The sequence below is a fragment of the Macaca nemestrina genome, chromosome 2 (genome assembly GCF_043159975.1).
Source record: "Macaca nemestrina isolate mMacNem1 chromosome 2, mMacNem.hap1, whole genome shotgun sequence".
NCBI lineage: Eukaryota > Metazoa > Chordata > Mammalia > Primates > Cercopithecidae > Macaca > Macaca nemestrina.
The window spans coordinates 43,654,984-43,671,194 of NC_092126.1; the positions used below are offsets into that span (position 1 = coordinate 43,654,984).

Genomic DNA, 16,211 nt, shown 5'->3' on the forward strand with positions numbered 1-16,211 from the left:
CAGTCCTCTCCCGCCATGGCCCTCCTCACTTGACTGTGAGCCTGGTTGGTCTGTGCACCTCTGGCCTCCAGCACTGGGCCGGCGCAGAGCAGGTGGATGGGAACCTGGTGAATGAATGAGTCATTGCATTTGTGTCTGGCTGTTTCCAGATCTGCACTGGCTGCCATGGGACATCCAGGGGAGAGTCTCCGCTCCTGCCCTCTCCAGGTGACCATGGGGAGATGAGGCAGCTCCTTATCTCTGTCAGTCGCCTCGGAGGGAGCTGAGCTGGACAGCTTGTTGCATGCGCTTCTGTGCCCTGAACCCAGAGGATGGCTGGTGAGAGACTCAGGGAAGGCCTCTTAGAGGAGGTAATTTTTTAACGATGCCCTGAAGAAAACATGGGTTGGATATTGTGTTTACTCCTGGGCCTTTTTTTTAACCACCCCCAAAAGTCCTGTAACAAAATGCTCTCAAGTGGAAACCGCCTTATTGCACCCTGAGGAGGAAGCTGGTTGCCTGCTAGACTGAGATGCTGGCTTATTTCTTGGCCTGAAGGTTTTCCCTTGTGCCCTGCCCGCTCCCCCCCCAGTCCCCCACAGCCCCCCACCTGTGCCCCCTGGGAGCGGCCCTCAATCACTGTCTGGAGGGTTGGTGTACACATTCTCCAGCCCCCTCACGCTACCCCTTGTGTTGGCTCACCCTGTAGCTGGCTGAGGACAAGCCTTCCCGATGTCACTTTCCCACTATCCTGCCTGTGCTTCCCTTGTCTCCAAGACCTCATCCATTTTCTCTGTGGCTGCACTGCTCCTCCCAGAGAACATGGGAGATTTGGAAGTACCTTAGAGGCCACTAGGGATGCATTGTATCATGTGAGAGAAAAGCCTCCACTGGCTGGCGGCGTATTCTGCTGCCAAACGGGGTGTGTCTCGTCCGTCCGTATTTGGGTTAGAGGTGGGGAAGAGGCCGAGGCAGGCCAGGGGTAGGGGTGAAGACTGCTTCAGCCACCGTGCAGCAGTATGCCTGTGTGCTAGGTGTGAGGGTGATGCCGCAGCCCTGCGCAGTCCCCGGAGAGTTGCTGTGCTGCCGAGACTGCGGAGGGCATGTTCAGGAAGGGATTTCCGGGCTACTCTGAGGCGGAAAATTTGAGACTATAAGCTCCTCAACAGCTGTGTCCTCTGTATTGTTTGGGTCGCTGCCTGGAGCACCATGGCTACGGAATGAATACAAATGCATAATGGAAGAGGCTGTCCTGGGGCGCAGAACAGACTTATTCATTCCCCACTCACCCACCTGCTCCCTTCCCGCCTCCCCTGAGACTTTGCTGGGACTTGGTGTTGTCAAAAGTCATATAAATCCTAATGTCATCTGGCTCTGTTGTCCCCCACTGCCCCAGACATCAGGCAGAAGAAGGGATTTTTTGCTTCTCTCTGTGAGAAGGATGGATGAGGAGGGCCTGTGCCCACCCAAACTTCCTGGGAAGCTGCCAGGACCTGGACCCATTGTGTCCTGTCCCCTCGGAACATTCTGGAAAATCTATCCCAGTGCTTTGTGCTTATGAGGCTGGGCCTGGGGCTAACCGGGGTGGAGCTGGCACTGTGGGCAGAGGTACTCTCCCAGGATGAGGGAGGCCCAGGGAGGAGATGTGGCAGAGATTATTGGAGATCTTGGATCCAGACTCAGTGGAGAGCCAGGAGACTCCTGAGAGCAAGTCTGGATTGGGACCCAAGGCCTGGATTTGGGCAAGAAGAGCACAGGTCTTCCTCATCCATCCTTCTTACAGCTAAACGTAAAAACTTCCTTCTTCTGCCTGATGTCTGTGGCCGTGGGGAACAACAGAACCAGATGACATTAGGGTTTATATGACTTTTGACAACACCAAGTCCCAGAAAACTCTCAGGGGAGCCAGGAAGGGTCCAGGTAGATAAGTGGGGGAAGAACAGAGGTAGGAATAATGCCTGAGGCAGAAAAACCGGAGGTACCTTCTGCCTCAGCCGAAAGCCTTTTTTTATGCTTCCTTGTAGAAAAGGAGCCAAACCTAGAATGTGACAACCACCCAGGAGCACAAGGGGAAACATCTAAATAGCTGAATAACATGGCACATGAATGTAGTGACCAAAGGAGGTACATGATGTGTTAGACACTTGGGACCTCCTAAAACACAGGTTGTAGTAGGACCCTCACCTCCCATCATCTGGACCTTATACTTCTTTTGATGCAGCCTCTGTTAGTCTTAGCTAATTGAACAGCCAGCTCATATTGCCCTGTCTCAGAGAACTTGTGACTCTCCTTCATGGAACATATTGCCAGGCCAGCTCTCCCTGTCCTGCCAGCTGGATTGATCTCCAAGGCCTAAAAACAGGACTTTACAGGAATTCCTAATGGGTTCCATCTAACTGCACTATGACAGATTTCCTAGAGTATGGAGACCATTTGGGTTTCTAATTCCATATTCTTTGTGCTCTCTCTTTTTTTCCAGCATGTGCTGCTCACGTATTTGTTAACATCATAGTAAACATATTAAAGTGTATAGCATCCTACATTAAACATAATGGATGTGTAACTAGGATCCAAGTTGCATGTGACTTCTTGACATAATGCTCTTTTTTTGGGTAGGTGTTTAATTAAAACATATTCATTTTAACTTTCAGTAGTTTTTGAACCAATAAGTTCACCACATGTCTCAAACATTTTTTAAAGCCCTTGAAAAACATGTAGTCCAGAGCCCTGTGCCTGGAATGAGTACCCCTTGGTTGAAACGGGCCCATCGCCTTCTTCCCGGTGTCCTGGTCAGCTGAATGAGCATCCCAGCCAACCTTCCTGTCTCTGGTTCCTCGTCCTCAATCTATCGTCTTTGTGCATGGCTTCTAAATTCATCACCCTGAAATACCCGTTCTTTCCATTTTCACCCTTTCTTGACAGTCTTGTGATGGTGACTGGAACCAGGCCATGCCACTCAGCCTGCATGGGGGCTCTCCATCAGGAGCTCCCAGCCCCCATGTGACCCAATGTCCCTCTGCCCTTACATAGGCCATTGCTGTAGTCTGGCCAGGGCCTTTGTTGGCCCTTGGACCCGCCATGCTGATTCCTTCATTTCCCCCATTGTTCCTGCTCTTACCTAGACTGAGAATGGGAAGAGCTTCACCAATACCATCCTAGACCCAGGGATGGTATTTCAACCAAGGCTTTCAAACTACAGAAACTGTTTCTGAGACTGCCCATGTTTTTCTCCAAAGACACCCATATTCTTTTTTGTTTGTTTGTTTGTTTGTTTTTTGAGACACGGTTTCCCCATGTTGGCCAGGCTGGTCTTGAACTCCTGACCTCAGGTGATCCATCCACCTCGGCCTCCTGAAGTGCTGGGATTACAGGCGTGAGCCACTGCGCTCAGCCACAAATTTCCCATATTCTTGACCCTCTCTGAGAACTATCTCCTAATGCCTCTTCACTTTAACTTTCTGCTTGTCTCTCATAGAGGAGAGAGACTGGCCTCCCTCCTGTTCAGTGAGGAGGAATGGTCTCTGGGATCCGCAGGTAGCTGTATTTGGGAGGGAGGACCTGACAGGAAACTGAGATGTGGCTGCTCTCACAGAGCAAAAGGTCAGTGAGCCTCTGATTGGGTGGCAGATTGATAATATTTAATAACTGAAATAATTTTAAAAGAAAATGTAATAACCAATAATAAGAAAATTATTGATAATAATAGTGACCCTTTAATGAGTAGCCGTTGTATTGGAGTTCCTAGTCTGAGCACTTTACATACATTACCTTACTTAATTCCCACAATATTCACATGAAACAAAAACAGGCTCAGAGCAAATACCAGAGACATCTAAGGTCACATGGGCTGGGAGGACAGCTCAGGCCTGTCTGGTTCTCAAATTCATGCCCTTTCTTCTTCACTAAACCATTTTCTTACTAACCAGCAACTATTTGCCAGTTTCTAGAGAAATGCAGTGTTCCACTGATCCATCTAGTCCTTCACCGGTACCAAGTGGTTTTGATTACTGTAATGCTATGGTTAAAAATCTGTTTTAATAGCTGATAGGACCACTCCCACCTCACTCCTCTTTGTTTTAGATATTTTTCTGTTTCTTCTTTTGTGTTTGTTTTTTTGAAGAATTTTAGTTAATTATTTTAGTATGGTCCCCACAAATTCTATTGGTATTTTTATTGAGATTATATGGCATTTATAGATTATTTTAAGAGATAAATGATATTTTTTAATTGTTAGGTATGCCAATCCAAACATAAATGTCTTTCCATTTATTCAGCTTTTGTTATATCTTTTAGTATATTTAATTTTTTCTTACAAGTCTTACATAATTCTTGTCATGTTTATCCCTAAGTATTTAGGCATACTAAATTGTTTTTATTATGAAAGAAGCCTATCTTTCATTATATTTCCTAACTTGTTATTTGTCTAGAAGGAAGCTGATGATTTTTTGTTACCAACTTTGTAATTATCTGCCTCACTGAATTCTAAGTTCCTCTAGTAGATTCTCTTTTGATTCTCTAGGGTATTCTAGGCATACCATCAAGTCATCTGCAGATAACGACAATTTTGCCTTCTTTTTTAATGTAATTATTTGGCTAATACGTCCAGAACAGTGAAAGGTAATAGTGGTGTTGGTGGGTGTCTTAGTTCATTTTCTGCTGCTAAAATAGAATTCCAAAGACTGGGTAATTTATAAAGACAGAAGTTTATTTGTCTCACGGTTCTGGAGGTTGGGAAGTCCAAGAGCATGGCGTTGGCATCCGGCGAGGATCATCCCATGGCAGAAGGTGGAAGCGAGCACATGAGAAAGAGACCAGATGGGGGCCAGACATCCTTCTGTCAGGAGGCCCCTCCCAAGATACTAGCCCAGTCCTGTAGTAACAGCACTAACATATTTCAGAGCGTGGACCCCTCAGGACGTCTTACCTCCTGAAGGTCTGATCTCTTAATACGGTTACAATGGCAGTTAAATATCGACATGAGTTTTAGGGGGACAGTTAAACCATAGTAACGGGATAATATGACTTTTAATGACTAAATAATGTGTCACCATTTGGTTATACCATAATCCAATTAATGTCCTTGATTTTGTATGTATAGATTGTTTATAATTGATTAAGTAATACTGCGGGGAATGCTTTTGCTTATACATTTACCACCCATGTTATTTATATCCATGTGGTAGATTGTTAGGAGTAAAAATGATGAGTCATGGAATAAAATTGTTTTTGACATTGCTGATGCTGAATGCCATCTGATTTCTCAGAAAAGATTTCTTTGTTAACCAAAGTGTATACTTCAAAGCTTCAGATGTTGGTTAGTGCCTTGCAGAGTCTTAGGATTGTGGGGGCATTTCCTGAGAAGGGAATTTATGTTGTGTGAGCTTGTATGTTAGTCTTGTTGGGAAGGTGTTTTATTGTGAGCTTAGATTTAGTTAAGAACAAGACATTGTGGCACCAGAATGTGCTGCTACTGAGGCCATCCCCCCTAACCTGAGGTCAATCAAACAAAGCCTCTGTTTACCTCTTTCTGAGAATCCCCTTCCATTAAGGACTGCTATAAACCATGCAACCATCAGACACATGCCCTAGTATGGTCTTGACTGGTCTTGTCCAAGCCCAAGAAGCCACAAGTTCATGACAGTGGCTCTCATCAGCCATACAGCAGCCATGTGGCCTCCTCCTCTGGCTCCCCATGGCTCTGCCCTCTGTGCTGACTTTGAACAAGTGTCTCACTCTCACTCATTCTCTCTCATTGCTCTCTGGTGGTCAACCCAACTGCCCTGTAGTCAGCTGCTGGGCTGTGCCTTGTTCTTCCCTGGCAGCTCTTGTTTTCCCTTGCAGAAAGTAGACAGAAGTGTTATGAGTTGATTGTGTCCCCCGCAAATTCATATGTTGATGTCCTAACCCCCAGCACCCCAGAAAGTGACCTCATTGGGAAATGAGGTCATTGCAGATGTAATAAGTTAAGATGAGGTCATCAGGGTGGGCCTAAATCTGCTGTGACTGGTGTCCTTATGGAAAAGGGAAATTTGGACATAGATGTGCACACGAGAAGAATGCTCTGTGAGCATGAAGGCAGAGACCAGGGAGATGCATCTATAAGCCAAGGAAAGTCAAAGATTGCCGATAAACCACCAGAAGCTAGGGGAGAAGCATGGAACAGATTCTCTCTCACACTCCTCAGAAGAAACCAACCCTGTAGACACCTTGATCTTGGACTTCCAGCCTCCAGAACTGTGAGGCAATAAATTTTTGTGAAGTTACACAGTCCATGGCACTTTGTTACGGCAGCCCCAGGAAACTGATACCCAGGGTTAGGGTGCATCTCCTCAGCCAGTGTGAAGCAAAGGTTCTCCACGGCTCAGGAATGACTTGTCGTGGTGGCTTGAACAGGTGAGGCCAAGGATGGGGAGGGGGCAGGAGGAGAGAGGAGAGAAAGCCTGTGGAGTGGGTTCCCTGAGTCCTGGGGTGTGGTAGCCCTGGGTATGGGCAGGGGCCTAGGGAGAGAAGGGAGGGCACCCTGGTACCCACATCGTAGCCCTCTGGTGAATGCTTGTTTTATAAACTCAACAAAGGGTCCCTGTGAAGTGGTTGGAGGTCTCTTTTCCAGGACCCAAGACAGACAGCTGCACCTCTGGTGGTGGGGATGCGTGATGGCCAAGAAGGGAATGGAAACTTCCAGACAGCAGAGGGCTGGGTCCCCCTGACACCTGCAGCTCTGTGAATGTGGAAGGATGCAGTACAAGTTGTCATGGGTGAATGGCACTGGCCCAGAAAATGCCACCTGGACCTTCTGAAGCTGGCAGTGAAGGAGCCCCCTGAGGAGAATGGTGGGCGGAGCTTAGAGCCCAACTCTTGTCCCCTTGGACACTGCCACAGCTCCACCAGGTTGACACTGCCATGCTGTAGTGACCTGGCCAGAGTGATCTGAGGGCCCACCCTTTGCACCTCCCCTTGGCATTGCACTAAGGCTGGGAGGTCAGGAGAGACAGACCTGGCAGGACCAGGGGCTGGGAACCTTCTTTCCATGACAGCACTTTTGTCTTCAGCCTAGGGACACCTGCCTGGTGAGGAGCCCCTGCCTAGCTCCTCACTCCACAACTGGGGCAGAGACGTAGGAGTCCAGCTGCCAGGGGGAAAGCCCAGCTGTGCCCCAAGCTAGTTCTGGAACCACAACCGAGTTACTCAACCTCTTCAAGCCTCTGTCTTCCCATCCGTAAAATGGAGACAATAATCCCCACCTCGCAAAGTTCTCCTAAGGATTAAATAATAGAATGGGTATAAACTGCCCAGGACGCTGCTGGCACACAGAGGTGATCACCATCAGATGGCTTTTATTATTACCCATGTAATATTCCCCAAATGATGGACACCTAAGTTCTTTCCCACGTATTAATGTTTTTACCTTCCCTTAAGCTAAACAACTGACAGCACACTAAATAGAAGATGCACCGATAACACATTGCCCATCTTAAATTAGTCATAATAGGTTCTGCACTATTCATTTCCACGCACCAGCCCTTGCTCACTGGAGACCTGTAGGTTTCCCTGAAGCATTTAGAGAGATGCTTGTAAAGTCATCGTGCTTCCCTGAAGGCAGTACTCCTTCTCAGCGGCCTTTTCTTCTGGGAATGCTCCAGCCCCACATTTCATGCATTTCCAGTTGTGCAGTGGATTCTCACATAAGTCACCAAAAGTTCTAATAGTTTGTTTATTCATGCTTTCATTGATTCATTCATTCCTTCATCAAAGAGTAGGAATTACTCAGGCAAGAAAGGTGTATCCAGGCAGAAAGAGCAAGAAATCGGAGTTATGAGAGGGCTCAGGGTCTGGGGAAGCTCAGTGGGGCTAAAGCCAGAGTGAAGGGTGTAGCCATGAGTAACTGAGTAATATATACAGAGCGGGTACTGTGGCCAGGCCCTGTGCTAGGTACTGAAGATAAGGCAGTGAACAGGCAGCCAGGGATCCTACCCCATGGAATGTACAATTAACAAGGAAAACATACAACCGATTACAGAAATTAGCCTGTGGTTACTAGTGTGCAGGGTGGCATGTTGGGAAGGTAGACAGCCCTGGGAGAGTGTATGAGTGGTGTCTGGTCTGTCTTGAAGCCAGACAAGGCTAATCTAAGGAACTGCTAAGCTTAGAGGAGGAATTAACAGGCGAGGTGCCTGTTTGGGGGTGAGGGATGAATAAAAAGGTATTGTAGGCAGCAGCAGCAGCATGTGCAAAGGCCCTGTGGCAAGAGGGAACCTGGCACAATTTAGGAACTCAGGTGGCAGGTGGCATGCAGGGAGCATGGCAGGAAAAAAAGCTGGAGAAGCAGGCAGGGTCTTACAGAGGATAAAGGAGCCAAGCAGGAATGGAAACTTTGTGTATATGAAAATTTTTAGTAAGGTAAGTTGGGGTATAGGCAAAATTGCAGACTTACTAACGGGTAAGTGGCCCCTTTGAGATGCCTGGAGTTCAACGCGGTTGCTCAAAGAAAGCATGGCCAAGAGGAGAACACTGCTTGGCAGAATTCATCAAGCCCTAGGGCAGCCAAGCTTCACCCCGCTCATGAGGAAGAGGCCACATCTCTGCCTCTACCTCATACTTGGACTCCAGGGACTCCTCTCTGTTCCCAGACCCTAAAAGAGGATTTCCTGCAGCCCAAACCAGATATGGTCACTTACGAAAAAAGGAATGGCTCCCAAGTGGCCGTGCCTGTCCTGTGTGCTGCATAAAGCTGTTTGACATCTCCGTTTTCCCAATACCTGATGGTTAGCAACAAGGCTTTAGGAATCCCGGCGGCAAAGGGGCAGCCTCTGAAGGCAGCAGCCTACCCTGGCCTGGAGCCATGGCCCTCTCTGAGCTGGCTCCATTTTCAGACCTAGCATGCCCTTTCAAGACGCAATTAATTCTAAAGCAGGAGCTGATAACAGTGAACCCTGGGGTAGGTCACATCCTCCAAGGCAAGTCAACTGGGACTTGTTACTGAGCTACTCCAGGTCAGGCACAGTGTGGACACAGAGGGGCCCCGCGACAGGGAACAAAGGGCTTCCCATCCGGCTCACTCATCAACCCAAGGAAATGGCAGCATCAGAACAGCACACACCTTTGATGCCATCAGCTCTACACAGTCCTGACCCTGAAAATGAACGGAAAAGACTCACTTGGTGCCTGGGAAGGAATCAGCTTTTGTCCTGAGTATGTTAAAGAAAGGTCTTCTCAGGTGCTACTTGCTTGCAGTTCATTTACACCTGCCTGGTTACCTGCCTCCCATTCCCTCCGCACAACAAACCACAAATGAGCATGAGGGATAGGTAAGGCCAGAGACAGGCACACCAGCCGCAGCCCGCCAGTAGCCAACTGCATACCCACACGTGGGACACAGAACAGCCACAGCAAACAAGAACTCTTAAAGTGCAACTATCCAGAGCCATTCAGCAAAGGGGCATGAGGCCCAGCCCTCAGGAGCCAGGCAGAGCAAGGTTGCAATACCAAAAATGACTTTGCTTTTTTTGTTTGTTTGTTTGTTTGTTTGTTTTTTCTAATTCTGAATCCTCCAAAATGAATTCAGTTATGTTTAGGGTGATTGGTTTAAGATGAGGGAATAATGGGTCTTAGAAAAATTCCCACCCAAAGAGATCATGCTCAAAGTAGGTTGGTCATTTAAAAGGACCATTGATCAGACAAATTCACTCATGTTGAGAAAGCTTTCCCCAACAGTTTCTAATAAATGAGGTGTCAGTGAAATGATCTCAGCCGTGAAATAAGTAATCCCAGCATTAAACAATAAAGCAGCCCCAAGAAGGTATGATTATCTAGTGAGGGGTACAGACAATGAGCGCCTGCGGGTCCCTGCGGGTGCAGAATGACAGAGGGACTGGACTGAGAGGAGGACCTTGTGCCGCACTGAAATGGGGCAGGAATGGGCTGGAGGGAGAGGGCAGGGGAAAAGCACTCCAGGCGGTGGGAATGGCAGGAGCAAAGGCGAGGGGCTGGAATGTGCTTCGTTTCTTGGGGAAGGGGGAGACAGTACATGAGCCTGGCAAGTGGGAAGTTTGTGGGTAGATTCCTTGAGGAGAGCCTGCTGGGGCCAGACTGTGACCCGGACACACTGCAGACACCTCCCGGGTGGCTGCCACTGACCAGCCACAGAAGCTGCTTTGCGGGCCTCCCAGACACACCCCCAAGGATCTCCTCAGCATGGCAGATGGCTGGGGTTGTTTTTGGCAGCTTAGATTCTGGAAGTCTGTGGGAGGAGATGGCCAAGCGGGACTGAAAGGCTGCCAGGCCTCATGGCCTGCACACAGGTGGCCGGTGTCAGGCAGGCAGTGGTGTCTGCAGACTTCGCTGCCCAGACCTGGGCAGGGCCTGCCAGGGCGTCCTGGGAGCCGGCACAGGCTGCGCGGCCGGCCCATCACAAGTGAGCCTTTGTGGCCCCGGTTTACGAAACCAGCCAAATATTTTCCCTGTCACTTTACGAGGTGCTAGCTCTACCCATTCAAGCTGGGAAAAATAAAGCGTCACATAATTTGCGCCGTTAGAGTTGAGGAGGTTTGAAGTGAACCAATGCTCCTTTTAAAAGAATTCTGTGCCCCTGGGAAGGCCTGTCAGCCTGAGGGGGAGCAGTACACTCAAGATCCCACCTCTGGAAGGGATGGGTACCATCCAAGCCGCCTGCGGGTTTTGCAGACGTAGAGAATGAGGCCCTGAGTCTGGAAAGTCTTCAGCCCACAAGGCGGATGGCGTCAGACGAGTGAGGAGACTGAGTTCCTTACACATCTTTAGCACCACACATTCAGGAACCATTTCAGCCTCTTTTTCACAGGTGAGGCCAGAGAGGCTCAGAGAAAAGGGTGGCTGGGAATTCTCTTTCAGAACTTCACCACAAGGCAGAAAGGATTCCAGAAGGGCTTTGAGACTGAGGTGCGTGGTGAAACGGGATGTTACACACTGAAGTTGAAAAGCATCCGCCTTGTGCAGTAAGCCAGTGGGCAGCCACCATTGCACTGTGATTCCTGGCCTCCCACTGAGTTCCCACATCCCCTACAAAGCCCCATTTCTTACTGCCCACGGCCTATAATTTCATTGGTAGATCTGCTTCTCTTTTGCCTCTAGTAATAAGTGTCATTTATTGGGTACTTGCTATATTATGCCAAGCATTCCAGTAGGTACCTCATTCATTCATTCAGCTGAGATTTATCGAACACCTACTATATGCTATCCCCCGAGGATGCAGCAGCCCTATCTGTCGTAGTATTGAATCCCTTGTTACAGATGGATCATTTGAGCTCAAAGAGGAGTGACTTGCCAAAGACATACAGCTAATACATGGCAGAGTTGGATTTCAAAGCCAGGCGGGTCTGACTTCAAGGTATGGCTTCTCTCCACTCCCTCATTGACAGGGTTAGGAAGAGGCAAGTAATTATTAAAGAAGACACAATGTAAGTAATCAGAATTCTTTTCTTTGCCTTCGAAGTTATAATAAAACTGATCAAAGTTTTAAATGCCTACTACCTTTTTAAAAAAAATTTTCTTTTCCATCTCCCTTTCCATTATCTTTTAGATGAAATAAAGATACACTTTCATAAAAGCGAATCCGCGATGGCCACTTAAAATTCCACACTACATGCGGTAACTCTACATCGCCACCTGGTGGTAGAGATTTTGCATAACGGGATGTAAATCAAGAGCAAAGACAACAGCTATGGGCCTTTGGAAGGGACTACGATCTGGAAGTGAGAATTCAGAGGTTCTAGTCTGTGGTCTGCCTAGACTGGCCATGGTGGCACTGAGTCAGCCACTCCAGCCCTCTAGGTGGCAGATCCTTTTTTTGCAGTTCCTGTGTGGGCTGGTGCCCCTGGAGACTCCCTTTTAACTTGGACATTCCCTGACTCTTTGTTGTCCTCTTATGTTGCATTGAACTCAAAGAAAAATGCTCAGGTGGGTTTTGAGGTACCAGTTGGGGAGACAAGGTGGGGCAAGGCTTTCTGGAGCAGCACCTCCTCCTCTAAGTGTGCACCTTGGCCTGGCCTCAGGCATCCCATTATGGCTTCTCACCCTCCCTGGGATCTGCTCTGACTGCAGTCCTTTTAAGGGCAGTTCTCACCCTATGCCTTTCTTCACCAGACCAGAGACCCTCTACCACACCCTAGGGTATCCATCAGGAATTACCTCCAATCATAATTCAAGAAACCATGTTCAGGGTCTAGGATGGACTTAGCACAGCAGAAGTAGTTTATTAGTTGTATTCTTTTACAAGGAACAGAAGACCTGACCCCAAACTTCCTTACGTTAATAAAAGGAATATATGTGCTTTTATCACTGAGTAGTTGTAGTTGTTTTAGCCTCACCTGTATCCCAGGTTCAAACACCATTGGCAGGGTCTGGCATCTCTCTCTCCATTTCTCAGTTCTTCTTCCTACGTGTCTAGTGGCACCTTAGGGGTGTCTTATGGGGCTTTAGGCCCCACACCCTCAACCTACCCGAAATAACACGATCTAAGTAGACAGTGTTTCCTAGATCTCCCATCTCACAGACCACCACTTCTGAGCCCCTCCTACATACACATTCTAGAGGCCCCTCTACGGGGTCATCTTTCTCAGGTCCCCAAATGATTTCAAGGAGGCCCTTCTTATTGCAGGCCATGCCCAGCATAAGTCCTGGAATCCATTCTTATGGGCTCCACTGGGATCTCAGGCTCACCCCTGAACCAATCACGGCAGCCACTGGACTGGAATGTGCTGATTGGCTCAGCCTGGTCAGAGGCTCCAAGCCTGGGGTTGGGATGGGGCAAAGCCTCAGGAAAAACACACTCCCCAAGGGATCTGAAGTGTTTTACCTGAAGGGCAGGTGGAGGATGCTGGAGGCAAAACCATCAGAAATCCATTAGTAACTAACATAAAGGTTAGTAGAATGGAAGTTCATAAATGATTTATCTTTTGAGTAAATCAGAATGATAAGACTATCTTCATGGTAATGTCCCTTCATTCACTGAAAAGGCATGTTCCTAGGAATGCAAAAGGCTTAGGAAAAAATAAATAAGAAAAGAGAAAAGTCTGTTCAACGACAGAGAAAACTGAGTTGGGCCTGGCCTCTGTCTTGTCCCCACTACGCTTCCATCCAGGGCAACGGCAAGGACAGTATTGGTGAAGACATGTTTCAACAGTGCCTTCAACTCAGCCCTGAAGAAGAGAGGTAGTCCCTTAGGTTTCTGAGTTTCCCTCGGGGAGTCTGTCTTGCATGTGAATATCATCCTGTAACTAGTGGGACAGCCTTACATCCCCTCTGCTAGTCTCTAATGTTGATTTGAAGATTTTTATTTGTGCCCGGGCACAGTGGCTCAGGACTGTAATCCCAGTACTTTGAGAGGCCAAGACGGGTGGATCGCCTGAGGTTAGGAGTTCAAGACCAGCCCGGGCAACATGGTAAAACCCTGTCTCCACTAAAAGTACAAAATTAGCTGGGCATGATGGCGCGTGCCTGTAATCCCAGCTACTCGGGAGGCTGAGGCACGGGAATTGCTTGAACCTAGGAGGCGGAGGTTGCAGTGAACCGAGATCACACCGCTGCACTCCAGCCCGGGCAACAGAGCAAGACTCCGTCTCAAAAAAAAAAAAAAAAAAAAAGATTTTTATTTGTCTGCAGTGGCCTCTTTCACTGTTCTGTCCTGCTTGGGCTAATGTTTAAAATTCCAGATAGAGTGTCCAAGTGGGCAGGGCCTTAGGGACTCTGGTGCAAGCCCCTTCTGCTATGAATGGGGGCCAGCGAGGGTCAGGGTCTTACTGAGTTCTCAGAGCTAGTTAAATCACTGAGCTAGTTAAATCACTAAGCTCAGGAGCCTCTGCCTGGCAACCCCTTCTCATGGGTGTCTCGTTACCACTGGGTTCCCAAGCAGGCAGACAGAGAGGCAGCCACGGTGAAGGCCCAGATGACACCTTTGCTATGAATAACCCACAAAATCAATTACCGCAATGGGCAGAGCAGCAGGCCGGCCCTTCGCTGTGTGCTGCTGGGCATGTGCACTGAGATCACTTCTTGCTGCAGGGCTTCCCTTCCTAATTGTATTTTGCTCAAACTAATGTTAACAATTAACTTTCCCAGCATTCAGATGAGGCCAAAGCGGGAGGTGGAATGAGAGAAAAGACTTAATTTTTAGTGGACAGACCACCTGGGATAGATGTTCTCTGTGTGTGTGTGTGTGTGATCTCTCAGAGACGCAGAATATTTACTGAGCAGCATTCTGTGCTAGGTCCTGGGGTACTCCCTAGGATCAGACCCAGGCTCTGCCTCAAAGAGCCCCTAGTTTATCAGGTAGCCACACAAGTAACAATCATGATAATTCTGTGAGATGATCATTAATAAAGGGCTCTGGGTTGTGCAGGAGGTGTGGAGGAGAGGGAGAATACCAGGTGTTTGGGTCAGCTGTGGCATCGAGGAAGTGCAGACAGAGGAGGAATAATTGAGTTGAGATTTAAAGACTCCAGTATCCCTTTCCCTAGATGGAGAAGACTGAAAACGGCATTTCAGGGGAGGGTATAGCACGTGCGAAGGCACAGTGGCTTTATTTTTTTTATTTTATTTTTTTTTTGAGACGGAGTCTAGCTCTGTTGCCCGGGCTGGAGTGCAGTGGCCGGATCTCAGCTCACTGCAAGCCCCGCCTCCCGGGTTCATGCCATTCTCCTGCCTCAGCCTCCCGAGTAGCTGGGAGTACAGGCGCCCGCCACCTTGCCCGGCTAATTTTTTTTGTATTTTAGTAGTGACGGGGTTTCACCGTGTTAGCCAGGATGGTCTCGATCTCCTGAACTCGTGATCCGCCCGTCTCGGCCTCCCAAAGTGCTGGGATTACAGGCTTGAGCCACCGCGCCCGGCCGGCACAGTGGCTTTAAATTGCACAGCAGCGCTCAGGAGGTTGTGAGAAGTCCAAGGAGCAGTCAGCAAAGAGACCAGATCTTGGAGGGTGACCTCACTGCTCTAACTGGTATTCATTCATTCATCAAAACCTGGGCCTTTTGGAGTCCAGTTTTTTAAATTTAGATTTTATTTATTTTGAATACCTTTATAAGGTTTTATCAAAACATGACAGTGACCAGTCTTCGACCCACCCCTGTTTTCAGCCACCCTCCCCAGAGGCAACCAATGCTGTCAGATTCTTGTGTATTCTAAGGTGTTTCGCACAAATACACAAGCAGCAGCAGTCCGCTCACACCCTGCCGTGCACCTTGCTTCCGTCACTTCATATATCTTGGAGGTGATTCAGCACCTGGAGCTTCCGCCTTCTCCTTGACAATGGTGGGAGCTCAGTTGTTAGTCCTAGCTTAGAGACCTTCTCATTCCACCCCTCGTCGTACAGTGGAAAGGCCCAGAGAAGGTGGGGAGCAGCTCCAGCTCACCTGCTGTTCAGGGACTGAGCCAGGCCTGAAACTCCCTCCTCTGCCTTCCATACCCACCCTGGGCCAGCCAGATCCACTTCCTTGCTGGCGGTCCTCATTTGCTAGCCCATCAGCTGGGTGAGGCTGCCATTTTTCGTAGCCATTATGGGCAGAAGCTGGTGTTTCCATCGGCCTCGTGATGTGGATTTTAGACTTCCACAGTAAACTTTATCAATGTTTTCTCACTTTCCCTTTCTCTCTCGTCTTCCTCCTCCTCTTCCTCCCTACCTTAAATCTTAGCAGCCTTGTATCAAGCCTCTGCCCCATCCCGGTCCCAGCAACTGGTCACCATGGCAACAAGGGCCTTCCATCAAAAAGCGGCCTTCCAGGTATTTTATTTTGAGCCCCAATTAAGCAGGGCAGGCCACAGGCTGGGAGCAGTGCAGAGAACAGTGTTTTATGGCCTGTGAGAGAGCCCAGGTGCTATTTATAGCTCCTTAATCCGCGTTGCTAAATGGGTCTTAACGCAAGTCCTGTGGCAACTGCACATTTTCATCACAGAGAATCTCCGCCCCACAGCCTCACCCCCTCCATCTGTTGGCCTGAGGGAGAAATGGCGCCTCCTCTGTGCTCAGCAGCTCTCAGCAGGCCGCTTGGCCCTTCTGACCTCCTCCTGACATGCTCCGGCCCTTTGCAGCCCTGCCTTTGGGGATATTTGGTCCATAGCGGATGCTTCTGTCAGGAACCCAGAGGCCTCAGGAGGCTGCCTGTCCCAGGGCTGGAATTCTGTCTGCAACCTCCCACCACCTTTTCTCAGCCTCCCCATCAAACCAGAGTGGTAAGAGGGACATGTAAGACAATATATCCAGGTTT

At 48.6% G+C, this 16,211-nt stretch overlaps 1 protein-coding gene across 6 annotated transcripts in view; it reads left to right on the plus strand.

The window, feature by feature from the left end:
- LOC105469976 (splA/ryanodine receptor domain and SOCS box containing 4) overlaps window positions 1-16,211 on the plus strand; it is an 88,756-nt gene that overhangs the window by 42,402 nt on the left and 30,143 nt on the right. Inside the window, exons 3-4 of one of the 6 annotated variants that reach the window (XR_980175.3) lie at window positions 11,245-11,341; window positions 11,534-12,760. The exons of 4 other annotated variants lie outside the window; for them this stretch is intronic. Coding sequence is in view for 1 of the 2 variants with exons in the window: in XM_011721628.3 (XP_011719930.1) it covers window positions 11,245-11,273 (29 nt within the window). In the remaining variant the exon portion in view is untranslated. Of the gene's footprint in view, window positions 1-11,244; window positions 12,763-16,211 lie in introns of those variants that run through there. One more of the 6 variants, XM_011721628.3, reaches the window with a different exon arrangement.